The following is a 25,504-nucleotide window of genomic DNA, read 5'->3' as shown; positions in this document are numbered from 1 at the left end:
GTCACATTTTAAGAGGAACATTTTATTGAACAATGAAAGGTTTCATCCTCTGATGGAAAGATACACTCTTGTCTTAGTTTGTAGCGTTTGTGACAATGGCTTTTTTTTTTTTTTGGGTCCCAAACGTGGGCAATTGTCCTCGGGTGTGTTTCTCTCTTATCTCTGTCGTCCTTGTTGTTGTGTATCAGCCTGGGAAATGACTTTGGTGATGCCAGCTCACCCCTCACTGCCACTCTCGCTTCGTAAGCCAGCCTCATTGTCTCCCACCCGGCCATCCCTCACACTCCCTCACCTCCCACCACCCTTCACTCCTCCCTCCCTTACCTCTTCACCCTTTTTAAAAAAAAATTATTCTCATTTTGTGATGTTTTCAGTTGATTTTGTCGCTTTTTATTTTTGATTCTAATGGTAATATCAATGATGATGACAAATGGTTTTCAGTACACCTTTAGGCTTTAGTCGTCAGGTCTTTTGCAGCATTTTCTGACTGTGCATCATCTAAAGGGGCATTTTACTATTTCTTAAAACCTCTTAGTTCTCCAAGTTCACAACAGCTTCAGCCACACCTTCTCGTGTCCAGTATGTTCATAAACTTAATATTTCTCTTGCTTAAACTTTCATAGTCTCAAATGTGTTCCTCGCCTCCAGCAGCTTAGTTCTGGTTCATCCAGTTTCACAGAGTTTCTAGAGTTCCACATTAAGTTTTATGGGAAAAAAATAATAATAGCAGAAGTCAAAAACTGTACATCCTAAAAAAATCCTGATTTGAGTGCCTTGCATTAACATATTTCATTTTTTATGAAATTATTTATTAAGATGTTTCATACATTTCTTGATAAATTCCTCATTTAAAAAAAATGTGACTCAGGCTCTTTTATGATTATTACCACACAAATACAAAAAAGCAAAATCTATTGAATATCAAAACTGTGGTTTTGCTCTGATTTAAAGAATTGAGTCCCTGCTCAGTCAGTATTCCTGCAGCACACTGTACAGAATCTGCCCGACTCAATGAGATGAAAACATCGCACATTACTGGAAATATAGCACATAATGATTGATGAATGAGCATCAGTGATCATGTAGAACAGTCCCACACTAAACTACACTTCTTCAGACTTTATAAAGGTACAAAAAATGAAGCTTACATATATTTCCTAAATGTGCTTCATCATCATTGGTTCACTGTTTTGCATTTAAGCCTTTTTAAAGTCATCTCACTTTGTCCATTTCAGTTCAGCATGATTCTTGTATTGTGAAGCCTGCATAGTATTTTGTCTGAATCTATTTTTGTGCTTGGGTTTTTTATTTAATTTCTTTTATCCGGTGTTGTTTTTGTTTAACACATTATTTGGTGTTTACAGTGGACAAAAGAAGATGGACTCCGCCAGGCTGCCGTAGCCAATCAATTCATCCCGATGAACACCAACCCAAAAGAAGTCCTGGAAATGAGGAATAAGGTATCAGGGTTTTATTTTCTCTTTAGTTTGTTTGTTTTTTGAGCAGGATGTATTATATGTTCATTATTGTTTTTAGTCTTAAAATGTTGCTGTTGTGTTTTTTTGTTTTTTTTTGTAGATCCGGGAGCAGAACCTGCAGGACATAAAGACCGCAGGGCCCCAGTCTCAGGTTCTGTGTGCCGGCTCTGTGGTGGAGCGCTCCTTCAACCAGGTCAGTCTGTTAACAACACAGCATATAAAAACCTCACTGCTACAGCTGTCCTGACCTGGAGATGAATATGTAACTCATGTTTGGTCTATTCTATTCAGTCTACATACATGTCAAATGTTTCAAACTATTTTAATAATATATTCTGTCCAGGTCTGGAATCACCCCTAAAGCAAAATGCTGCAATGTGTGAATATTGTGCGAAAAGTTAAATTAAAGAAAATGAATCTTCTAATGAAAGAAATTGGTTCCCATCAAAACTTCATATCCATTGTGATCTGATTTGACATCAGTGCCTGAAGGAGTAACTTCACCACTAATAACAGAGAGCCAAACATGTCCTCCATGTTGTGTCCCCAAGCATGGGGTGACTTTATAACTGTGACATTATTCTTTGACCACAGAGATTGTCAATCTGGCAGGTGAGTAGTGGGAGAGGTAACCTCACTCTGCTCTCCAAACCTGCCAGCTCAGGTTGTGTCCATATTCATACATTGGTTTTCTTTTCTTTTTTTCCCTTTTTTTTGAAGGTTTATATTTGTTTTGCGCTCCGATAGAGGCTGTTATCTGTTTCAGCATTTGCAAGCTGGTCATTTTAGTTCCATGACGTGTTAAAAGTCCCCAGTATAGACAAACATACCAATGCTTTTTTTTTCCTGTGCATGCGTTCTTTATCCTCTGGAGAGGTAAAAAAGCCAAAACATGGGAAAAACAAGTGCAGTTTGCATGGTTCGCCCCCTACCTCTACTGTGTAGCTCAGTGTTTCCACTCGGAAAGCTTCCTGAACATTTAATCCGGACACCATGAGGAGCAGGACACCAGCAAATTAACAGAGAGCTTAAAACTTCAAGACAGAATTACACACACACACACACACACACACATACACACACACACACACATCCAAACCAGAGAGGGCAGGTGCTGGACTGCTAGTGAGCAAATCAAGAAGTGAACAACAGCTCACACACTGCAGGGCTCCAATTTCCACTTAACTTATTTATTACTTTACTTTAAACTTCACCCAGCACATCAGTTAGAAGACTAAAAGGAGGCCTTGATGTGTTGTTGTTCCTGTTGTTCTAAGATTCAGTACTGTTCAACACTCCCTTGTGTGGATAGTATGTCCTCACAATGCATGATGCTGCCTATTTGTTTCATCACTGCTATGCTTTTCACCGCCCCCACGTCTCTTTCCACAATTCTCTTTGCATGCTTTTCCAATGTTTCTGTACTTTTCTAAGTATGTGTCGGTGCAGAGGTGGAAAGCAACTAATCACAAAGACAACTGAAAATAAATAAATCATATTTCAGTTTTTTGATTAAGTAAATGAGCACAATTACACTTTTAAAAAAGGTCAAATTACAGATTAGCCTGCAGATGTGCTGCTATCGTACAACCGAGAGGACTCATTTACTTTGAGCCCCAGTTTCTCAGCGATAATATACATCATTTACTCAAAGCAGTCTTAAAAATAGACACAAGAAGAAATAGACACCTCACCTGAAAAACCCTAGTAATAGTATTTCTAATTTAGCAGGAACATCATAGTACTTTCCACCTCTGCGTGTGTGGAAGCTGGTATGTTTGTGAATGTCTGCACACATTCACGCCTGCCTGACAGACTGCTAAATTGAATGTGCTGGTGTTCAAGAGCTGGGTTGTGCTCCTCCCCCCCCTCACTGGGTTTACTATTGCAGGACGCCCCTCTGTCTGACTGTACAGACACTATTGATGGCCTCGATGTGTCCGAGGGGTCCTATAGTCCTGCTAAATCAATTAGAAAGGTACTTACTGCTCCAGTCACAAATATTATTCACCTGTACTTCACATCATCCTCCCAGTTGTTCCCCTGAGCCCACCGATAGGCACTCTCTCTATATATATATATATATATATATATGAAGCAAATAATAATGCTAGAATGAGGCTTTTCTCTCTTATTTAGTTTTTTTTTTTTTTTTTTGTACGGTCATGTGACTTAACCATTTCTACAGAAAAACGCACTCTAGAGCCTGATCATTTTGGATGCAGTTAAATTATTGTTTGTTTGTTTCTACTAGTTAGGAATTTTTTTTCGTCAAAGATAAAAAATGCTGTTACGAGTCTGTCTGCAGGAGAGATTTTCATGTTTCAAAATAAAAGTCCACAAAAGATTAAGTGAAGTCAAACAGATTGTTTAGAGAGTACAACTTCTGCTGTTTGTTAGTTTAATGCAGTCGTTTTTGTTTCATCTTGGCTATTCTCTGTGTACCTGATGGTGTAATGTTGGACTCTTTCTTCTTTCTCAAACCTGTAAGTGTTGGATATAATTTAAAAAAAAAAAGTTTTTGAATGGAATTAGGAGTAGGCTGTTAATTTACATCATCACGTGTGCTTCCTGTGTTATGAAATTGCCTGTTAACTCTAACTTCTGCTCTGATGTTTTACATTTAACTAATACGCCTGATACTTCTGCTCATGCTGCTTAAAAGTGAACTGATATTAACTGCCTCTTATCTGACTATCCCTTACAAAAAAACCTAAACTTAATTTTCAACAAATTATCTTCAAGTAATGTGTAGCCACCTGTAGTGACTAACTATACTTGATCATTTCTTTTCTTTCCCATGTGTGTCCTGAAGGGGGAGCTGGTGACCGCGTCCAAGGCCATCATCGAAAAGGAGTACCAGCCCAAGGTTATCGTCAGCAAGCAGGGTCCCAACCCCTTCACCAAACTCACCGACCAGGAGCTGGACGAATACCGCAGGGAGGTGGAGCAGAAACAGAAAGGGCCCGAAGGTAAAAGTGACGAAGGGAGCAGAGAAGATGAAATGAATGTCAAATGATGTAAATTGTTTTAGGGATGGAACGATATTCACAGTTAAGAATAAGAATAGCTGTGTGGCCTGCTCACTTTTATCATTTTTTCCAAGTTTCAGACATATAAATCTGCAGTTTTTTTATAGTGTCATGACTTCTAGTTATATCTAGTTGTACAGATCAATGCAGATTTTAATCATTTTTAGGTTGTTTTTTTTTCAACTTGCTCCTTAATGTAATCAATCTTCTGTTAAAGTCCCTCAAGAAATGTGTAATTACACTGAGACATATGTAGAGAAATTATAATGTTATTTAGAAGTCAACAGAACAAGCTTAAAATTGAGCAGTGATTGCCTGAGCTGAAATATCATGTGAGTTCATCTTTACTTTAGTTTGATGTGATTATTTAGTTATTTTAAAGTTATTTTAATCATAGTTACAAAAAAACTGGAAGTATTTTTAAAACATGAGGGAAAAAAATGAGTGATCTTCAGATTTGGCCGGACTGTGATGTTATCTCTCCACACACACGCAAACGCATGGATTCACAGTGCAGGGACAAGACGATTATAGGGAGGGGTCAGCCTCCAGTGAGCCCTCTCCAGAGGCTGAAATGAGGGGTCGAGCGTCTGTCTCCACACCTCCGAAGTCTGCAACCGACTCACCCAGCTTAGAGAAAGACCCGCCTACAACTGCCACTCCGGCTACGCCAGCCTCTGAGCAGGGCTCCGTGGGGGCGGGCACAGATGACGTTTTTTCGACTGCAGACGAGGCTTTTTCAGCTCCAGATTCCCCCCAAAAGGAGTTCCACTGCGCGGTGGTTCGAGCCCTCAGCAAGGAGCCGGCGGTAGTAGAAGCAGCTGAGGCAAATCAGGCTCCAGGTACACCAGACGAAGCGGAGTCCTGCCTAAACTCTGGCCTTCCGCTTCCCTCCTCCCCCCTGCTCAGCCCTGGCCCGTCTCACTACATACATACCGCTGCACTGAGACTCTGGGAATCCCCGCCTGCTGTGTCTTCTCCTCTTTCTGGGGGTTTTGAGTCTGCTGCCGTTGTTTACTTTATGCAAGCACCCTCCCTACCCACCGTTCAATCTCTGAAGCTTTGGCTTGGTTTTTTTTTTTTTTTTCCCCCCTTCCCGTCCCCTGTCTCTGATGTCTTGTCCAAAGGCATCAGAGCTCTGGCAGATCAAATACCTACAGTATCTGTCGTTTGATTGGACGAGTAGCTGAGGAGAGAGAGGTTGTTCAGATTAAAACCAGGCTCATCATGAGATTTTAAACCCATCGTCTCTCTTTCACAGTGTTCACTCTTCAAGGCTAAAAAGCGATTTCGCAATTTTTTTTTCCCATTTGTAGAAACTGTGTTTGAGCTCAGTCATCCAATCAGAGCAATCCATGTGTGGAGTTGAATAATGGTGTCCTCCTCCTTCTCTTCCTGCTAACCTGTCCTGGATATATCTCTGGTGTTCACTCTCCCTCCTTTGCCTCTGACTGATTAAAACTAATATTAGATTTGGTTTGTTTGGCTCTTTGGGACACTCTAATAAAGTTGATTTCACTGGGATTTATCTGAAAGGGTTCGCAGTCTTCTCCTGATAAACGCTTCCTCCCTGGTTTGGTTCTTTGTGTTCCTCCCCTTTTTTATTTGTGTTGCAATGGACAGATTATTTGAGACAATCAAAGCTTTAGTCAGAATTTAGATATTTTAAAAAATTTAACATGATCATTGATTAAGTGGCTCCTTGATATTTGTCGTTTTGTTTTTTTTTTCACTGTTTCATTTCTGCGGATTTTCTTTCAGAACCAGAGCAACTAGAAGAGCCTGAGGAAGAGGCAGCTACAGGCCAGAAACCCACCTCCACGCCCCCCAGCACCCCGGTTAGAGCAGAGGAAGGTAGGTTGGCCTGATGGTATTATCTGGCCCGGCCTAGTCCTGCCTGGCTCAGCATGGGTTTCTCCAGTCCTCTGGCTGGTTGTTTGGGCTTTTTGAGGCTCTAAAGAAGGAATGCGGAGGCTCCTACCCATCCATCTGCCTGTCTGTCTTGGGGTCTGCTCATGTTTTGCTCTTTTAATAATACTACTACAGGTGCTGTGCTGTGTCTTCTGTAATAACAGGCCAAGAGGTTTAAAGATTTAATTAGTTAAAGAGATGAAAAATTACAAAGGCTATATAATCTACTGCAGTCTCAAGATTTAATGTCAGAGACAAAATAGTGAGTTTAATACTGAATTAAAATTATATTTTAAAAAATGCATATTTAGCATGAATTGATGGACCCCAGTGCAGACTTTTTTTTTTTCTTTCTTTTTTTTCCGCTCCCTCTTGGTCTTTATTACTATTGGATTACACCTACAGTATGTCAGCAGTAGGTATCATTCACAATGATACCAGGACTGGCAGGAAGTTATAAGCTGAGAGACATTTTTATTTCAATGATAACTGAGATTATTCCAGTCATACACAACAAGTTTTCTTCTTGTGTGAGTTATTTAAAGTTAGCATGAAGGAGGAAGGGTATTAGTAGCTTTAAGCACCGGTGTAATCTAATACCTGAAATGTTGTTATATAACATATGTCTCTCTGTACAGTATCTCCTTTTCCCCTTCACTTCCATTCTCCATCTTTTTGGGGTTTACTAAGAATGGTTCCCAACCATTCTTTTTAAATTGTTTCCTTCCGGTGTTTTTTTTTTTTTTTTTTCTCTCTAATTTCACATTTTTATTTTATTTTTATAATTTAACACAGTGCTTGTGGTTTGATCTGCATAGACATTTGTTTCTACCTGTGCTTTTTTTCTTCTTTTGTGGCTGCGATTACAATCAGGAGATGGAAATACAAAAGAGTACCTGTTGCCATAGTAAGTACGTACTGTTCCACCTGACCCCACCACCTTCTTTGATTACTCTACCTGCCACCTCCATGCTTGTGTTTCCCCCTTTTTTTCTCTGCATGGCTTTAGCAGTAGAGCTATTGTGTGATCTGAACTAACCCATCGGCCCGGGTTTTGTGACTGTCGATCTTTACTCGGTTCTCTGAATCTCTTTCTCTGTGTTGCTGGGGGTTACTTCAGAGCTCCTCCCTCTCATATAATTCGGTTTCTGACTCTGGCCTGTATACTGATGCCATCTCAATCTACATCTTCCTTACAAACCTATTGGAGGTATATCATGCATTAAAGTCCCATTTCCCAAAGTCACAGTAAACCCACTGGAGGATGCTCCTGAAGTAAACCTCACAACCCACCAAACCTTTTACATTAGATAACCTTTCTTCTCTTCCTGCCAATGACTCACTTTTAAATTAACCAACGTCTCTTGCACATAATGCACATTCTATCAATGTTTTATGACTCTGTATATTTGTTGTCTCATGCGGGAAAAAATCAGGTAATGTTTTGAAAATGTGTGAAATGTGTTGTCTTACAGAAGAGTCCATTACCAGGTACATCAGTGCTTTATTTGAGTGTTGCTTTGGGAGCTAACTTCCTGCTGTGTTGGCTTTGCTGAGACTCGCCGTTTGTTTAGCTTGAAAGACGGTTGAATCCTGAAGCTTGGCTGTGTGGTGTTGTAGTCTCCATTTTTATCTGTCAGTGTTGTTTGGCCTCATCTCTGACAGACATGAGAGATCTGAACTGAAGACTGATGTGATGTTGCAGTGTTTCCTCAGGTCTTTACAAAAGGTGTCGACTAGTCTCTGTTGCATGTGAGCAACGTTAATACTGAACAGAGCTGTACCGCAGTTGTGTTTTTTGCACCTGGCTGCACTGTGTTGAGCTTGATGGAGCGGTGTGGATGCTGATCTGACTGATGGGAGTTTTATATTAGCTGATGCAGCACCGGCACACTTATCGCTTTTTAACTCTTTTTGCTGGGAGTATTTTTAAAAGATGAGACAGTCGCCTCAACTTTTCAAAGATAATTACAAGAAGAGCCAAACTCAATCAACCATTGACATTTCTACATTAAATATAAACAGCAAAAACATATAAGGATTTTCTGAATGCACTACACTCAATCTTAGTTATGGGGGGAAAAAGCTGTTTAGTTAGCCCCGTAGTTCTCAGTTTCTCCTTACTTTTTATCTTCTTAAGTTGACTCCAGTTAAATTGAAAACCTACTAAGGAGTTTTGATGGCTGCGAACGTGTAAGCTAAACCAATAACAAGTGATGATGCAAAAATATTTAGCTTATGGCTGAAACTTGTTTATTCAACTAGGCTGCTGCACACCTGCCTATCTAGGAGCATATTGGTCTCTTGATGATGCGCCCCTTAAATAACAGTGACATATGCCCCAGTGACTTTAGACCTGTTTTTTTTTTTTTTGGTCAGTAGTGCAATCGCTTTCCTCTTCCTCAAAGTAGCAACGCGCCACCAATGCGCCTGACCACACCTCATTTTGAGACAAACACGCCCATAGGTGCACAGACTGGTGCAAGTGCATTTGCTATTTAGACAACGTGGGCGCAGGGCGAGAAAATGACAACTGCACGGGGGGAAACTAACAAAGACACATGCGTCACGCCCGCCATCCGCTGTGCAGCGACCGCGAGATGGGGCCCTTGTGTCTATACTCCCAGCAACTGGATTAATGCTCACAGGTTAAGACTTTCTGGCTCCTTTTTTAATTAATTCACCTTTATACCCTGATTAATCACATACTCTCACCTGTGTGGTTTTTCTTATTAAAACCTCTGAAAGTTGCTGTATTTTTGTGTTGTAGACTTGTCTTCTTTTTGTGTTTGTTTGTACACAGGGTACAAATGAGCAAGGGAACTGCACTCATTAAGATTTCCCTGTTTCGATGAAGGTAACACAAAAATAAAGCGTACCAACTCAGGCCAGAAAATAAGGAGAATAGCAGTCAGAAAGAGAAGAGAAATCCTGATTAATTATAGCAACCTTATTTTTCAGATGATTGTCGTCATTCTCAGAGATAAAAAGATAAGATCAAAGAAATCTTAAGTTACTATATGTAATTTAAGAGAAATGATGATACATATTGGTTTGGCTTTTGATCTGAGAGAAGGTGTGATTTTAGTAGAGTGTGTTTGTGAATGGCTTTTAGTGGAATGGTAGCTTGTGGATATGTTAGATTTGTGTCCTTAAAAGCTTTCTTAAACTGGGGAGCACATATTCTGTGTATAGTTCAGTCAGAAATGTCTATAAAGTGATTTAAAAGCAAGCACATGCATCCAAGCCGAAGAGGGCAGGTGCTCGGTTGAAAGTGAGCATACCGCAGGGCTCCAGTGTCCACTTATTAATCATGAATTATTGCACTAAGATGACGTTTGAAGCACTACTGCTATTCATCAGACACAAGTCACTTGAGTGCAATAAATTATAATTGGACATTGGAGCCCTGCAGTGTGCCAAGATCTGTATGTGTTTATATAAAGTGATTTAAATACATCAGTCTCATGGTTGTTGTACTCTGTCTACTAAAGACACTAGTTTGTGTGAACTCATGCAATGACAGGTGGGTACTTTTTTAAGTAGATTATGGACTTTGCAGCTCATCCAGTGTTTGATTTGTAGCAGCTTCCGTTGTGTGAAAGCTCAGCAGCGCAGATGCGTCAGTTTGCTCTTTGAGATCAATAACTCTCCATCTTCTCCTCTCCAGAGTCCCTGCCAGAGCAAACCTATAAGGATGATAGCGACGCAGCCACCCTGAGACAGACCCTTCCAGATTTAACGCCCGACGACCCCTCCGACGCTCCAGCACTTCCTGCCGAAGACTCCGCCTCTGCCCCTATCACCGCAGACGCAGCCGAGGGGGAGGAAGCCGCTGAGGCTGGCGACCAGGAGGGTGATGAGTCTCCCAGCAAATCGCCCTCCAAAAAGAAAAAGAAGTTCCGCACTCCTTCCTTCCTAAAGAAAAACAAAAAAAAGACAGAGTCCTAGATTGGAGAATGTTGGATCGGTCCTCAAGGCTGGCCTCTGCCTCCTTTTTTATTTTTGCTTTTTTGTCTGCTATCATTGCACCCTTCGAGCAAGCCACAGTTACACACAATTATGCTTTATTTGTTGTTTTGATATCATTTGTCGCTGGCTTATTAACCTATTTTTCCTCGTTAGTGTGTGCCAATTTTATATACAGTGTAAAAATGATTGATTGCATAAAGGTTTTTCATTATTAGAGGCTTTTAGTTGTGAGTGAGTGATGCATCCTGTCTTGTCCACTCCATCTGGCCTTTTATGCATGTCTATTACTACAGGCCCACATGCTTGATGTGAGGTCTTTAGGGTTTTATCACCCTCATTTTTTTTAAAGAAAAAGAAGAGTATTACTAAACAGTTGTAACCACTAGAATGTATTGGGATTGTATCAGAAATATGTCAAAGTGTCTTTTACAAAACAGTGAATGCAGAAAGGAAACAAAGCTTGTACCCTCTCATTTAACTGGTGGTTAAGACGACTACAAATTGCATAGAGCTAATTTTACCTCTGAAGCTGTGCACCCTTGTAATTACATGTTAGCAGGCCAGGAGAAGGATATCTTCAGTCCATTATTTACCCTGGGAAGATGCAGTCATATGAAGCTCATATTAATGTATCCGCCATCCAATATTTTTGATTAAATCCGCTGCATAAGAGCTAAAATCACATATGGATGTTTGTTGACTTCTTCTTTTTTTTATACTCAAAAAACTCAGTCTTCTACCCTCAAATATTTGGCACAGCCTTACAGGTACATTGAATAGTGCTTTAGCTCTTTGATGATCTGATGATTGGTTGGATATTTCTCAAAGCGGATTTGTGAAGAGTAACTATCTGCAGTGCTGCAAACCTGCAGATGGTATTGTCTGAGCCTTTTGATGTCAGACATGGTTCACAACAAAGAGTGAGTCATCCTGAGAAGCGTCAGCAAGCATTGTGTTGGCTGATTGTTCCAAGGGTTGATAATGTGTTCACTACTGGCTCTAAGTCTTTAGTATGAAGGAATGTATACAAAAATATTCAGTTTTTCACTTTTTGTTTAAGCTCAGCTTTGTTTTGCATTCGCCCCTTGATTTCTCTCTATGTTTGTGAAAGACAGTATATTATGTGAGATTACATATTTCATTTTGTTCGAGATTGTTTTTTGTTTTTTTTTTCCTTTTACTTCCTGAGCCATGATTACTTGCTGTGAGAGAGCACTGTGAACCTCCTCATTTTTAAAAAAAGAAAAACCACTGTTTGGAAACTCATACCGCACATATTACTTTTAGTAGTCACACAGTGCATCATTAGAAGTAGATACAAAACATGTCAATGACAATGTCACTGTTACAAAGCTGCATGATCAATCAGTCATATTTCTGCACTCTCAACCTGGACTCTCCTGTGTAAAACTCCACTCTGAGCAAATAGACTTTTATCACTGAACACCTGTTTGTTTCCAGTTACAGTAAAGACACAATGTACACTGGAGAAGCAATTGTTTTTTGTTGTTGTTGTTGTTATTGTTTATATGTCACTGGTGTGTGATTGCAGATGAGCTGTGCTTCAGGTTGCGGGGCATTAATACCAAGGCCAATTCCATGCATTGCTTCCTAACATGTGTTTATTCATCCTGTTTTAGTTATAGGTTGGTGACCAGTCTATGTAAATAAAGGTGAACTAAAAGGCAAAACTAACAGGAAACCCAATGAATCAAAGATGCTTGATAAACCCCAGCCTTTGTTTCACACAGGTGGTGTACAGTATGTAGAGCACTACATACAAGCTGAGAATGTCTGACTCCTGGAGGACTGCATGTGTAGAGTGCTTAAAGCTTGTACTGTCCTTTTAAACAACTGTAATAACCCCTTTTTTATTTTAAGTATATTTTATTTTAGCTTTAGTGTGCTGATAACAATACTGAAGTCCTTTTTTTTTTTAGTTTTCATCCCAGTCAGCCATAGTTGTTTTTTTTAGTCTCACAGTTATGCTGATTTGTATTCAGTCCGAACCACTTCTAATTAAATGTCTCATCATTCTACCATCTACTGACTTAATACTTCCACCTGTCTCATGGTCCTGCCTCTTTTACAACCATGAATAAAAACACTACCTTTAAAATCTGTTTATGATTGTCATGTATGTATATTCTCTACAAGTAATGAAGGGGTATACTATAAGACAGAGTGTACATGTCAATAGCTTTTTATTTCCCATAGCAGTTAACTTGTTCTGGGTGTTGTGACTATGAACACACATTTCAGCTGTCAGCTTCATCAGGGAACAATAATATATGCAGGGCTCAAAGTTTAAAGGCATCATCTGTTGGCAGTCATAGAGCAGTTTAAACTTTATGCAGTACTTAATGCAGTACATTGTATACCTTTCCTTTTGGACAAATCTTTTTTATGAGACAGTGTTTTATTAGGTTCAGTGTTTCTTCGGGTTCAGGGTGTTTTGAATCATCCCAATTAATCACTTCATGAAGGATGAAGGTGGAGCAAAAATGTCAACTAACAAAACTGTTATTATTGGCTATGAACACCAACTGGTCAAGTTTTACCAATAATGCATATTACTTTTAATATTTTACACACAATGTATAAACACATGCCACAACTACAATAATACTTTCACAGCAGTCAATAGAGAGCAAGTGGATTGCAGATGAAAATAGACAATGAAGGGAATAAAATCTTTCATAAAGATCAAACTGGTTAATCCAGTGTCTTGGCATAATAAACATTTGCTATATGGTTATATTTGGTTATAATCAAACATCATAAACTTCCAGGGTCCAATCTAACCAGTTTCCATAAAATGACAAAATGTTGGTTTGTCTGCACAATTAACCACAATTAGCTCCACTAGAACACCAGCATCCATCAGTAGTTGTATCTGTCTCTCCCTTTCTTGTGATTTTGTTATAATCAGAGCATGTTTATAACAATGTAAAAGTATTATACTGTGTGCTTTCTTCCTCAAATGTGAGGCAGGTATTCTAGCTCCATACTGTCTTTGACCTTTAAACACAAACACTCAGGCAGTTATTTAGACAGAAGAGACATTTAAATTTTAGGCGGACAAAGTGTTTCAGTTTTTACTGACTCCAGAGACTTTCTGCACACTGTCTTTATCAAGTGTTTTTGACATTTTCACAAGAAACGTTGGGAGGTTTCTTTTATGGAATGACATCATGTAAATGCAGCTGGTCAGTGTGACTCAGGGGCCAATAATGATTTTGGAGTAAATCTTTGGTTCATGCCCCAAAACAGGGGTGGAGTAGAAGAGGTTACAGGCATAAAAAAATGTTTTCATGTATTTGTGCTGGCAGGTGTAGGCAAACCAGTATGTTTAATGGAGACTGTATTTCAGGGTTTCACCGCTGGGGGTCGCTGTAGGGAAACACTCACCGGAAGTAGCTATGTGTGCTTCCTTGTTTTAACCTTTGACACCATGCTGCGCACGCTGCAAATGGCAGCCCGGTGAAACAACGTGGACAGTTAAAGAATAAAGTGTTATTTATTAAAGTCAGAGTTGGCACAGAGTGACTCTCACATGTTTTCTTTCGTCTGGATTTGATAACTCGACTCATCAACCCGGAAAAAAGGTATAAGCTGCCCGCGAGCGTTGGTGTTGGTTTGTTTACAAACTGGTCCTGCTCCTGATGCTGCAACTCTTCATCTAAATCTTTATTATTATTACATTCTAGGAGTTTTATTTTCAGATTATATTACAGTTACATGTTATTGTTAGAGTTACACTTTAAAGCCTATAATTTCCTCCTAAAGCACCTGGAAAGCAAAGTAATATTAGCCATAAACTCGAGACAAACTAGATTTATTAATAGATACGTCATAGATTGATTGATTGATGCTTTATAGATTGGCAGATATATACTATATTAATTGAGAAATAGACACTTTATTAATAGATACTAGATACTAGATAGATGTTTTATTATCCCAGGGTGTTAGAGCAGCCAACAATGAGGTAAAATGAAAAGAAACACGTTTAATTAAATGCTAACTAAATAAACTAAATCAGAACATAAAGAATCAAAGATCAGATGGACATTGCTACAGAAGTAAGGTGCATGATTGTCAATGGTTATCAGAAGTGAGTGAACTGTGTATTGATCCCTGAGTAATCTACACACAATGTATATATAAATGATAACAGCATACAGTCCAACATAACAGAGCAGAATATGATGCAGCTAAATACCAAATAAATACATATGATTTAATAGATAATAATTTTCAATTTAGCTACCACAGCTTCAAAAGATAACAGGGTTCATGCAATCGCTTAGACATGGGTAGAGTCAAAAAGCTTTTCCGAGCTGCTGTGACCTCAGTGACGATAATTAACTAATCAGTCCACCACTCTGTTACAGATGGGGAAGGCACCTAAAAAGAGGAGTCTTGCTGACAAGGTCCGCAAGACCAAGACCTCCACTGAGATCAAGAACAACCCCTTTGAGGTGAAAATCAACAGGAAGAAATTTGATGTTCTGGGGAGGAAAACGAAGCACGATGTGGGTCTGCCAGGTGTGTCTCGATCCAAAGCCATCAATAAGGTAAGAAGGCAAAAGCTCAGCAGATGTAGATGTGTGTCTCATGTTGTCACCTTCACCATACAACTTAGTACAACTGCTACCTATAGTATGAACCATTCTGCAAGTCTACCTACAAGTCAGGTCACATACTGTTTATAGCCTGATCTCACTTATCTTATCTTATCAATCATCCTAAAATAGATTAACATGCTCAACCCGTATTAAGGTTCCCACTAATAACTACATTAGTCTCTCACTTTATTTTAAATGTACTCTCTAATTTGCCCCCTTAGGTTTTGTGGGGCCAGGTTTTTGGAATGAGTTACAGTATTTTTGCACATTAAAGGACCAATATGTGGGGTTTAGTAGCATCTAGCAGTAATGTTGTAAATGGGTTTTAATTGTCCTGGTAATATGATGTTGGAGAGTGTGGGCTCCTAAATATAGAAAAGATGCATCAAGTTAAATCAAGGACCACAATGTCCTGATGTTGTATAAACTAAATCAAACTAAACGAATTCTTCCGTTCAGTTATAAGGTAATGGAAACAGGTTATAATGGGCCATCCAAAAACACTCTATCACTGCATAATATCATAAAAACAAGTTTCGTATTATTAATCAAAATGACTGGTGTTGGCCCACTCCATATGACAGGTTCTACAATTGAAATTATACTAGATGGTTTGTCTCTTTGTAAGAAATACTTAATGCAGTTGTATTGTACATGCAGTGATGTCAGAAAGCAGTCAAGCTCACTGACATTTTTATTGAGGTTTTTTGTTGTGTGTGTGTGTGTGTGTGTTGAAGCGTACAATAAATTCAGTCCAACAGGCTGCAGAACACAGATTGCAGAGAAGTTATTAGGTGACGTAGATCTCAGGAAGTGTTTTAGGTATTTTGTACTCAAGGGCACAATAGGCTGCATCATTTGGGACTATAAAGAAACTGTTAATTACCTGATTCAGCCCACTTTATTTCACCATTATAATCCCCTCAGTAACAGGACTGCTTTCATTGGAGTCCTCCTGGGTACATATATTAAAAACAAACAATGACCAAACACCTGGGGAACTGCAGCAAATAGAAGTCATAGGAGTGGAAAATGTCAGTGTGGGCAGAATAAAGAGAAGGGACAAAGACTCTGAATAAAGTACAAAATATTCTGTGGTTATATGAAATTTAAAAAAAAAACCCTCTTCTGCTGTAACACTGTATCTGGCAGTCATGGGTCACAGCTCATCATCCATTTAACACTATCTGTGCTGTGAAGGCTGGTGCTCACAGTGTCATGCTGAGAGAAGCAGAGGGAGTTTCTGCAGGAAGAATTGGGCTCTTTATAAGGACAGCACCCTGATAATGGAGCTAAATAGAAGCATATAGACGCAATAGATGGTTTACTATATTTTTTACTTGTGGTTTATGTATTTGTATGTATGCATGTGATTTTTGCTGCTTATCAGATCAAATTGAGTCATCAGTTAAGCAGTCTTGTCTAAATCTCCAGTAAATAACTGATATGTTTTGTAGCCTCTTGGCCATAAGTCAAGCTTTTTGCTCTGTGTGTGTGTTTGTGTGTTAACATAAAATGCAATTCTTGATTTTTGTTTTATATGTAGAGAAAAGAAACCCTCCTGAAGGAATACAAACACAAAAACAAGTCCAACAAATTAATTGACAAACGATTTGGAGAGTATGACACCAAGATGGCACCAGAAGACAAAATCCTAAAGAGGTTTGCAATGGAGAGGCAGGTGAGTGAAGTAATATAATGCATTTGTATTACCTGAACTGTCACACCGGACATCAGATCCCCACATTCACATTACCTTTCAATTACCATTCAACCTTCCAGTCAGTTAATGTCACCATTTAAGACCCTGTTTGTACCTGCTTTGACATATTTCTGACATATTTCTGTAGCTTCATCTGATACTCCTGAGTAAAGCAAATAACATTTCTTATTGTATTGCATTATAATATGCAAATGATGTACTATTCAAACATATACCTTTCAGCGTGTCCATGATAAGAAGGATGTGTACAACCTGAACGAGGAGGAGGAGCTGACTCATTATGGCCAGTCATTGGCTGAAATGGAGAAATTCAACGACCTCGTGAACAGCGATGATGAATCAGAAGAGAAAGGTCTTTTGTCGGGTGAGTATAAATAGAGTTAATGAATGTTTCTTCATACAGACACTTTCTCTAAAGCAAATGGTCATTTTTAAACCCGAAATTGGTTGCTTTTTTGTTGTGGTTTTATGATTGCAAGTCTTATGTCATGATAGGTCATACTGTAGATGACAGAGCTGGTACATAATAATCACACTTCCACTTTCTCACCTAGCTGAGCTGACTGCCTCCCATTTCGGAGGAGGAGGGGGCCTCCTCAGAAAGAAGACAGGGGGGGAGCAAGAGGAGGAAGGAAGCCACAGGGCCAAGTCCCGGCAGGAACTCATTGAAGAGCTCATCCAGAAGTCTAAGCAGGAAAAGGTAAGTGTCCTGAACTGTCTGTCTATTACTTACAAGGCTGTTGGCCTTTTATTGACAGGTGATTTTAATAATATTCTAGAGATGTTATCTTGTAGATCATATGGTTAACTTTTTGGTTCTTTCACAGCGGGAACGACAGGTGCAGAAAGAGGAGGCGCAGGAGCTGACTGAGAAGCTGGATCAGGACTGGAAGAGCATCCAGGCTCTGATGGTGAAGAAGACGCCCAAAGCTGACAAACCAGATGAGAAACCCAAGGTGGGAATAGACCAATCAATCAGTGAAATGTTTTTCATTCTCCATTGGGTGTTTTTGTTTTTGTTTTTTGACGGACCCTGATGTTTTCTCTCCGCTTCCTCTTCATGTGTTGCAGCTGGAACAATATGACATGATGGTGAGAGAGCTCGGCTTCGAGATGAAGGCTCAGCCCTCTGAGAAGATGAAAACCCCAGAGGAGCTCGCCAGAGAGGAGAGGGAGAAGCTGCAGAAACTTGAGGTGTGTTCACAGTGCAGATCTTTGCCTCTTGTTAATCATAGATGATGAGTCTTTTTATTTCAAGTTGGATGGCATCTTCTCATTGTCACATTCAGTCTTTGTTTGAAGGTGTTTTAAACCTCTGTGTGACAGTACATTTCTTGTGCTCTGTGCTTTCTCCAGGCTGACCGTCTGAGGAGGATGATGGGAGATGAAGTAGACGACAGCGCACAGAAACCAACCTACATGTCTGCTGATGACCTCAATGATGGCTTCATCCTTGACGATGACGATAAGAAGACCCTGTCTTATCAGGTGTGAGACTATATACACTTTGTGTGTTAAAAATGTATTTTCTCAGGAATAGTCTTCACATTGTAGTTTATATAAAACTTTAACTTTTCTATGTCTAGGACGGAAAATGGAACATTGGAGAGGACTCTGAGGAAGAAAAGGATGAAGATGGCGAAGAGGGAGAGGCTGATGAGGAGGAATCAGAGGAAGAGGAGGAAGACGGGGATGAAGAAGAAGAAGAAGAGGAGGAAGGGGATGAGGAAGAGGAGGGCAGCAGTGACGAAGAAGAAGAAGATGGCCACTCAGACTTGGAGTCAGAGCAAGACAGTGAGGATGAAGAGAGACAACAGGAAGAAAAGGAGACCAGCGCCAAAGCGAAGAAGACTCTGACCAAAGAGGAGATAAAGGCTCAGCAGGATGCAGCTAAAGCAGAGCTCCCATACACATTTACTGGTAACTACACACAAATATTGAGATGTAAAGGTCAGAATTTGATTTAAAAAAACACAAAAAAGCCTGAGTTTTCCATTTGAGCTTACTTTTGATCCTGATTTTTTTTTTTTTTTTTAGACATATCTGCTTTACTTATATTCTGTTTCTTCCTCTCTTAGCTCCAGAGAGCTACAGCGATCTCACAGATTTGCTCCATGGACACACCCCTGACAACCAGCGCCTCATTGTGGCCAGGACTCAGAAATGCAACCACCCTGGTTTGGCTGTAGGCAACAAACTGAAACTGCAGGTATAATATTTACCAGGCTGCCCCTTTCTGTAAATCAGTGCTGTACCTTTGTGTTTTATTTGTGTTTAGAGCTGTTCATACTGATAATGTGTTATTTCTGGGGGGGTTTCAGAAACTCTTTGGCTTTCTGTTAGAGTACATCGGAGAACTGGCCACCAGGACTCCACCTGAACTCACCACCATAGATAAGCTCATACCGTGAGTTCAAACAGTGGCTTTCCATCAAGTTTTCTCTCTGATTCAGATATTTAGTATTTGAAACTATTTATTCATTCCTGCACTGCTTTTCTTTTTTTTTTCTCTAGAGAATTGTACGGTCTGTGTCAGATGTTTCCAGAAGCAGCCTGTAAGGCCATGCAGAGCACCATTGCAGATTCTGCTCATAGCATGGAGGAGGTGCTGGAGGTCAAAGGGCATGCTGCTTTCCCACCACTAGATATGGTATGGATTATTTGCTGTGAATGCTATTAAGATATTCAACAGGTTTTACATAGATTTATTAGAGTATGTATGTGAATTTACAGACCTGATTCAGTTCTGTCTTCAGCTTAAAATGTTTCATTTACAATTTGCTTAGTTTGACAGATGGTCTTGGCATTAAATGTGAATGTCTTTTTGTGTGTTTTTTAGCTGATTTACCTGAAGGTGACGGCATTGCTGTTTCCTACCTCAGACTTCAGACACCCAGTCACAACTCCAGCACTACTGTACATCAGCCAGGGTCTCACCAAGGTACACACAGCCTATTTCGCCTATTCTCAACCTTATCTCTAGCAATCTGAAATAGGGATATAGTGTGAATTTTCTCTCTGTCTCTGGGGTGCAGCTGTAAACTCTGTTATTCCTCCAGCACCAGCGTCATTGATGTTTACAATAACATAGTTGGGGGAAAGGAAGAACTACGGCTATTAGCCTGGGAGCGTGCTCTAGGTGCCCCTCAAAAACAAGACTTTCTTATTCTCATATTCTGGTTTCCTTGTATTACAAACTAGTTACATTTCCAACAGCAAAAATGGCATCACAAAAGATGAGTGTAGAGGATGTTATGGACGAGGATACAATTTACAGTGTTTTGGCTGACTTGGATATTAAGCTATATTATTTTGAGCTAGATTGGGTTTAGTGGTTGGGTGTGAGAAGCTTGTATGCAATGCATTCTGGTACATGTAGGCACTATTGGCATGGCTCTGTGAGCAGGAAAATTCAGCTTTCTTTAAGTAAATTCAATAAGGAATTTATTGCTTTAGTTGGCTATATTTACCATTAACACTAGTTGAACGTCCTCATAAAATGTGGCGAAATTTCCCTTTTAAATACCAAAAGATAATTTTCAAATATTTTCACTTGAGAAACAAATGTTCACATTTTAGCACTGATGCCATAATTGTTCCTGATTTTGTTTTTCTACACGATTTACAGTGTCCAGTGAGATCATTACAAGACGTAACATCAGGTTTGGTCCTGTGCTGTCTGGCAGTAGAGTACGTCTCTTTTTCAAAGCGCTTCCTGCCTGAGCTCATCAACTTCCTGGCTGGAACGCTACACCTGGCCGTGCAAGACAAGACCTCTCTAGGTAATTGCACAACATACAACACACCCAAAATATACACATTTCAACAGATCATGCATATATTGGTGCCAGCATTCATAAGGTAAAAACAAATACTTGACCTCAGACTTGAATATTCTGTTGCAGGACTCTCTGTGGTGCCACCATTTAGGTCAACAGGGAAGTACAATGATCTGCTGGTGTTGTCAGACTCAGAGTCCTCCAAGAGCTGGAGCAAGAAGAGCCTGCCGCTGTCTTACACACAACACCTTGAACTGAAAAGTGACCTCGACAGAGATCACCACAGGTAGGAATGAAAAGAAGCTGGTGATACAATACAATAGCATTTATGTCATTTCTTTATTGAAATGCTGCCACATTATTACACCACCTACATACAGCATTTAGCTCGCTTTAGATATGTCAAACTTGATTTTATATTTTCTTTATATGTTCATTGTAACAAATGATTTTTTTTTTTTTTAAATAGAAAAAAAAGCCAAACCCCTCCACAGGTGTACCCAGACTTGTTGTATATTATGACTTGGTAATCAGAAAGAACTCAGAACTGGCCATTCAGAAGTAGGTATACACAATACCATTTAATAAAAGGAGTGGACTGTTGCCTGGAGACAATTATAGACACAGCAGGAAGAAGAGGAGGGAAATAAAGTGTGAGAAAATGTTTTGTATTCAAACAGCTTCTCAAATTCAGTTTGGACAAGAAAAATACCTCCCAAAAAAATGAAATAAAATGACTAGAAAGGAAGTTGACAGATTAATTAACTTTTATTGAAGTGAATAAAAGACAAGCTCATTTGTTCTTTTGCAAAAATAAAACTGACAACAGAACTGGAAGCACGCATACTTGCACTCATACAGATCTCTCCTTTCAACAAGTAGCTTTACACCATCTTATAAAAAGGAAAAAAATTAGCGTTTTCATTAATGGCCACCATTGTATCCATATTGAAAGCTAAGAAACCATCCGACTGTGTTTACCTGTATAGACTGTGTGGCTCAGAGCTGATACATTCAGTCATGTGATTCTGATGAGTCGCCAGCACAGTTTCACACAGCAGCTGGTGTGTGGGCACAAAGCAAAGCTTGCAGACGGGCTTCAGCGGACCACGATTGTGCACCGTTTGCAAGAATATACATTTTCATTTGTACTTAACTAAAATTAATACTCCTAACATGCCATAAACAGTGTGACTCACACATGGTTATATTGGAGAGTAAATGATGTGATTTTCATTTACTGGCTCTATTTGTGTAAAAATACTTCATACATCATCCCCATTTGAATCATTTACATGCCATATCAGTTACAAAGCTTATACATTCAAAATCATTAAGCATCTTTTGTCTGTTATCACCAGCTACAATACACTAATTCATCCAATCTATTGTTTTCAAAGTGGTAATACAGTCATACAGTATTTCAAAGGTTTTATTTCTCTAGAGCTGTTAATTCATAATGACTCAGACTCAATCTCACTGCGACCCTGAACACCCACCCAGTAAATCAGCTTTAAAACACTCAGCCTCCAGGGCCTGATCCAGCACGGTTTCCTCCACACTGTTATGAACACAGTGTTGCATGTGACGGCCACTCATCACACCTGGGTGTCCAGTCATATTCTAATTTCTGCAGTCCTTTAGGCCTGACAATGGCACATTCACACCAGCAGCTGTGTGTATGTGAAGAGTGTCATAGCCTTGGTAATTACTGACTCAGTGACGCTGCATAGTTCAGTAGAGAAGGGCAGGAGTGAGTGTATACTGCATCAAAGTGAAAGTGTTAAAATGTGTAAAGATGAATAATAACATTTTTGCATATAAAACCTTGAACTAGTAGAGTAATCAGTTCTCAGTAACCATAAATATCTAGATACAGATATGTGAATTTGTCATGGATTCTACAGGATGGATACATGTGCAGCAGGATGATTCTGTCGGCCAGCACCTGCAAACTGGATGGTTACACAGTTTTGCTGTGAACCGTCTTTCCTACATTCAAATGCTCACTATGGTTGATATCTGGGGAGAGTGTCGGTCACTGAAGCAACACCCACTAATCAAAACACAATGTCAGCTGTCAGCAGATCACTATTAATATACCATACTCATATTCTTGAGACAAAAATGAATCCAAGACTATACAAAGATCAATTTAGAAATAGAAACAAATAGATTTTATTGGAGTGAAATATATGTCCAGATTTGCAACCTATATGAGCTCATTTCCTCGTGTGTTAAAGGCGACCTGTGGAGTATTCTTGTATATATTCAAAAGTTATGTTTACATTGACTCATCAGAGCACATTGTGTGTATCCTTGCTATCTAACAAATATATTGAATCCATTTCGTTCTTCATGAAACATTTGCAGAGCTGATTCTGTCAAGTGCTTTAAATCCTGCACTGGTTCAATTGTTGTGTTATAGCCACCTGTAGATCAGTGGAATAGTGTGATGCCTCACATGTGTGTATGTGCAGCCATGTGTGCATGCACCAGACAAATAAAACAACCAGCATTACTTACGAGCCATGCAAGAGCCTTGTAGGATCTTTGTGTGAGCAGTACTTGCTAGTTGCTAGATAGTATGCATGGTTTTATATACTTCATTTCTCTACATCTAACTCCATTTATAGTTACCAAGTTATACATGAACACGTTTTCAGCAAGCTGTTATATTAAGGGTTGCTATGACTATCATGTGGGAATGCTAATAACCATTGGATAAATAGCTAACTATAACATGTGGAGTGTTCATCTGTGTGTATGTATCTCTCCACAGGTTGATGTGTCTGTCTACCTGCCTGGACCTGGTGAAGCGATGCTGCCTGCTCTACAAAGACCTCACATCATTCACACACATCTTTGAGTCAATCAGAACGCTGCTATCAAAACATCTCACAGCTCAAACATTACCAGAGCCATTAAAGGTTGGTGCCAAAGAGAGTTTGATATATTTAAACCCTCTCCCAGTGTGTATATTTCTGTCTTATGGATGTTATTTCCTGTTTCTCCTTAATTGAGATTGTTGTTTTTTTTTCCAGGAGCTTCACAGTGAGATCGTGGAGGCCATCAGCAGTGCTCCTGTGACTCACAGTCGGTTGGTTTTTGAGAAGAAGAAACCCATTCCTCTGAAGCTACTCACACCCAAGATTGTTGAAGTGTAAGTGGCAACCCAGCAGAAGCAAAGGCTGTTTTTCACTATTTCCTTGGTTGTGTCTAATTAGTGTCTTTAACATTTGTCAGATTGGACTATGGAAAGAAACGTGGCAGCACAAAAGAAGAGAGAGAGAAGGAGCGATTGCAACACAAATTCAAGAAGGAATTCAAGGGAGCTCTGAGGGAGATCAGGAAGGACTCACGCTTCTTGGCCAGAGAGAAACTCAACGAAGTTATGAACAGGTCCGGATAAAATGCACCGTCTATGTGGAAGTGATCCATAATTTTTTGTGTTTTGTTACAGCCTCTAACATTTGACATGTTCTGCGTTTCAGAGATGCAGAGAGAAAGAGGAAAGTAAAGGAGCTCTTTGGCAGTTTGGCCACTCAGGAGGGAGAGTGGAAGGCCCTGAAGAGGAGGAAGAGGAAGTGAAATACAGACACTTCATCATTGATTCTCTCCATTATCTGTTCTCTGTTAAAGAGACTTTTCTCATTCAGCTGCGGATAAGAACCCGAACAAGGTTGAAATTTGTTGATGTTTGTTTTTGTACTTTATTTTTTATCATGAGACAGTATAAATTCAACTTCCTTCTCACAGCACACATTTTATACTGTTTTAGAAATAGCTGTCAGCAGTGCACATCAAGTTGTCAAACACTCTGATGTAGGCGTTTGACAGTCAGATACTGCTGTTGGAAGTGTCAGTCTACACAGCAGTGAATATTTGGTTTGCAATCTCCTTTTTTCCCTCACAGAGTCCATCAATAAAATGTGCTCAAATACAATTTATTTTTTTCTGTCAACATGTTTTTCCAGTTAAACTCAGCACAGTAAGGGCAAGGTTACTTGTGGCTGTTTTACACAGGGTGAAGCCAGAAGCCACGGGCTTGTTGAAAGATAGCATGATAGATGTGGGAGGAAAGATAGTTATTGGGTTATATTTTGGGCTGAATTAAAGAGTAGTGGTAGTGGTCATATGGAGAAGATCTGAGTGTTGTAGATTCACTTTCTAGCCGAAGGAATGCAGTGGCGTGGGTGTAGTCAAGCTTGAGTGACAGTAAGGACAATGTTTTAGTTGTGGGGTTATATGTAGTATGTTGTGATTACAGTGGCAGTGGCATATTTTATTACAAAAGTCCTGCTGATTACCAGCTACTTCCTACCAAGTGACTTACTCAATAAATCCCAGAAGACAACAACCATTGGTTTCTAATGAAGATCTTTAAAAACTGATCGCAAATGCATCTTTCTTTTTTCTTTTTACAACTAGGTCATTTCTTGTAATAGCTGTTCACTGTAGCTTCAAATTGTAATTCAAACAGGACTTGGAAATGGGGCTGTGGGCTCCAAGAAGAAGAGAAAATGACCCTCTTTCTCACTTGATTTATTATCACTAAATTTCCTACTGGGTTATGGTCTCAATCGCTAGTTTTAAGTCTTCTTCAATACAGTATAATGTTCAATTTGTAAATTATGGTCCCATTTAATTAAAATTTGATTATAAAACAGGTATGCTTTAAGTCATGGGTACGTTGTGCTTGGAAAGTCACTACCATGGCGACAATGCAAATATGGCAGAACATTAGATTTACAGGTGTTGCCGTCACTTTTTTAGTGTGCTTTCAGTTCATTAAATTTCGGTCACCTAAAAAGTCTTGTTCAACTTGAGATATACACTACTGAGTGCATTTTTTGTTACCAATGTTTTGGTTGGCTTCGGTCAGGAACAGATATCGTCAGGTGGTGTCCGACCTTCATTGAGGTCAGACAACACCAACATTTGGTTGTACTAAAAGACACTCAAAGGAGTCGGATGT

The 25,504-nt window shown here is 39.5% G+C and overlaps 2 protein-coding genes across 3 annotated transcripts in view; both read left to right on the top strand.

Moving 5' to 3' along the window:
* add1 (adducin 1 (alpha)) overlaps window positions 1-12,518 on the top strand; it is a 28,395-nt gene extending 15,877 nt beyond the window's left edge. The window contains exons 11-15 of one of the 2 annotated variants that reach the window (XM_053339656.1): window positions 1,365-1,460; window positions 1,579-1,671; window positions 4,294-4,450; window positions 6,272-6,364; window positions 10,092-12,518. In XM_053339656.1, the coding sequence (XP_053195631.1) occupies window positions 1,365-1,460; window positions 1,579-1,671; window positions 4,294-4,450; window positions 6,272-6,364; window positions 10,092-10,372 (720 nt within the window). In that variant the 3' untranslated portion in view covers window positions 10,373-12,518. Of the gene's footprint in view, window positions 1-1,364; window positions 1,461-1,578; window positions 1,672-4,293; window positions 4,451-5,022; window positions 6,177-6,271; window positions 6,365-10,091 lie in introns of those variants that run through there. The other variant, XM_053339655.1, reaches the window with a different exon arrangement.
* Window positions 12,519-13,866: 1,348 nt separating this feature from the next.
* nop14 (NOP14 nucleolar protein homolog (yeast)) lies at window positions 13,867-24,466 on the top strand. Its single transcript, XM_053339975.1, has 19 exons — window positions 13,867-14,001; window positions 14,791-14,973; window positions 16,571-16,705; window positions 16,970-17,111; window positions 17,302-17,447; window positions 17,575-17,703; window positions 17,819-17,941; window positions 18,104-18,235; window positions 18,334-18,667; window positions 18,826-18,956; window positions 19,069-19,154; window positions 19,262-19,397; window positions 19,587-19,688; window positions 20,376-20,529; window positions 20,653-20,812; window positions 23,309-23,456; window positions 23,571-23,689; window positions 23,773-23,928; window positions 24,021-24,466. Exons 2-19 carry the CDS (start codon window positions 14,791-14,793, stop codon window positions 24,115-24,117), a joined length of 2,613 nt encoding a protein of 870 aa, XP_053195950.1. The 5' UTR covers window positions 13,867-14,001; the 3' UTR covers window positions 24,118-24,466.
* The last annotated feature ends 1,038 nt before the right edge of the window (window positions 24,467-25,504 follow it).

Source organism: Scomber japonicus, chromosome 19 (genome assembly GCF_027409825.1).
Source record: "Scomber japonicus isolate fScoJap1 chromosome 19, fScoJap1.pri, whole genome shotgun sequence".
Lineage (NCBI taxonomy): Eukaryota > Metazoa > Chordata > Actinopteri > Scombriformes > Scombridae > Scomber > Scomber japonicus.
This window is presented reverse-complemented; position numbering and strand designations above follow the sequence as displayed.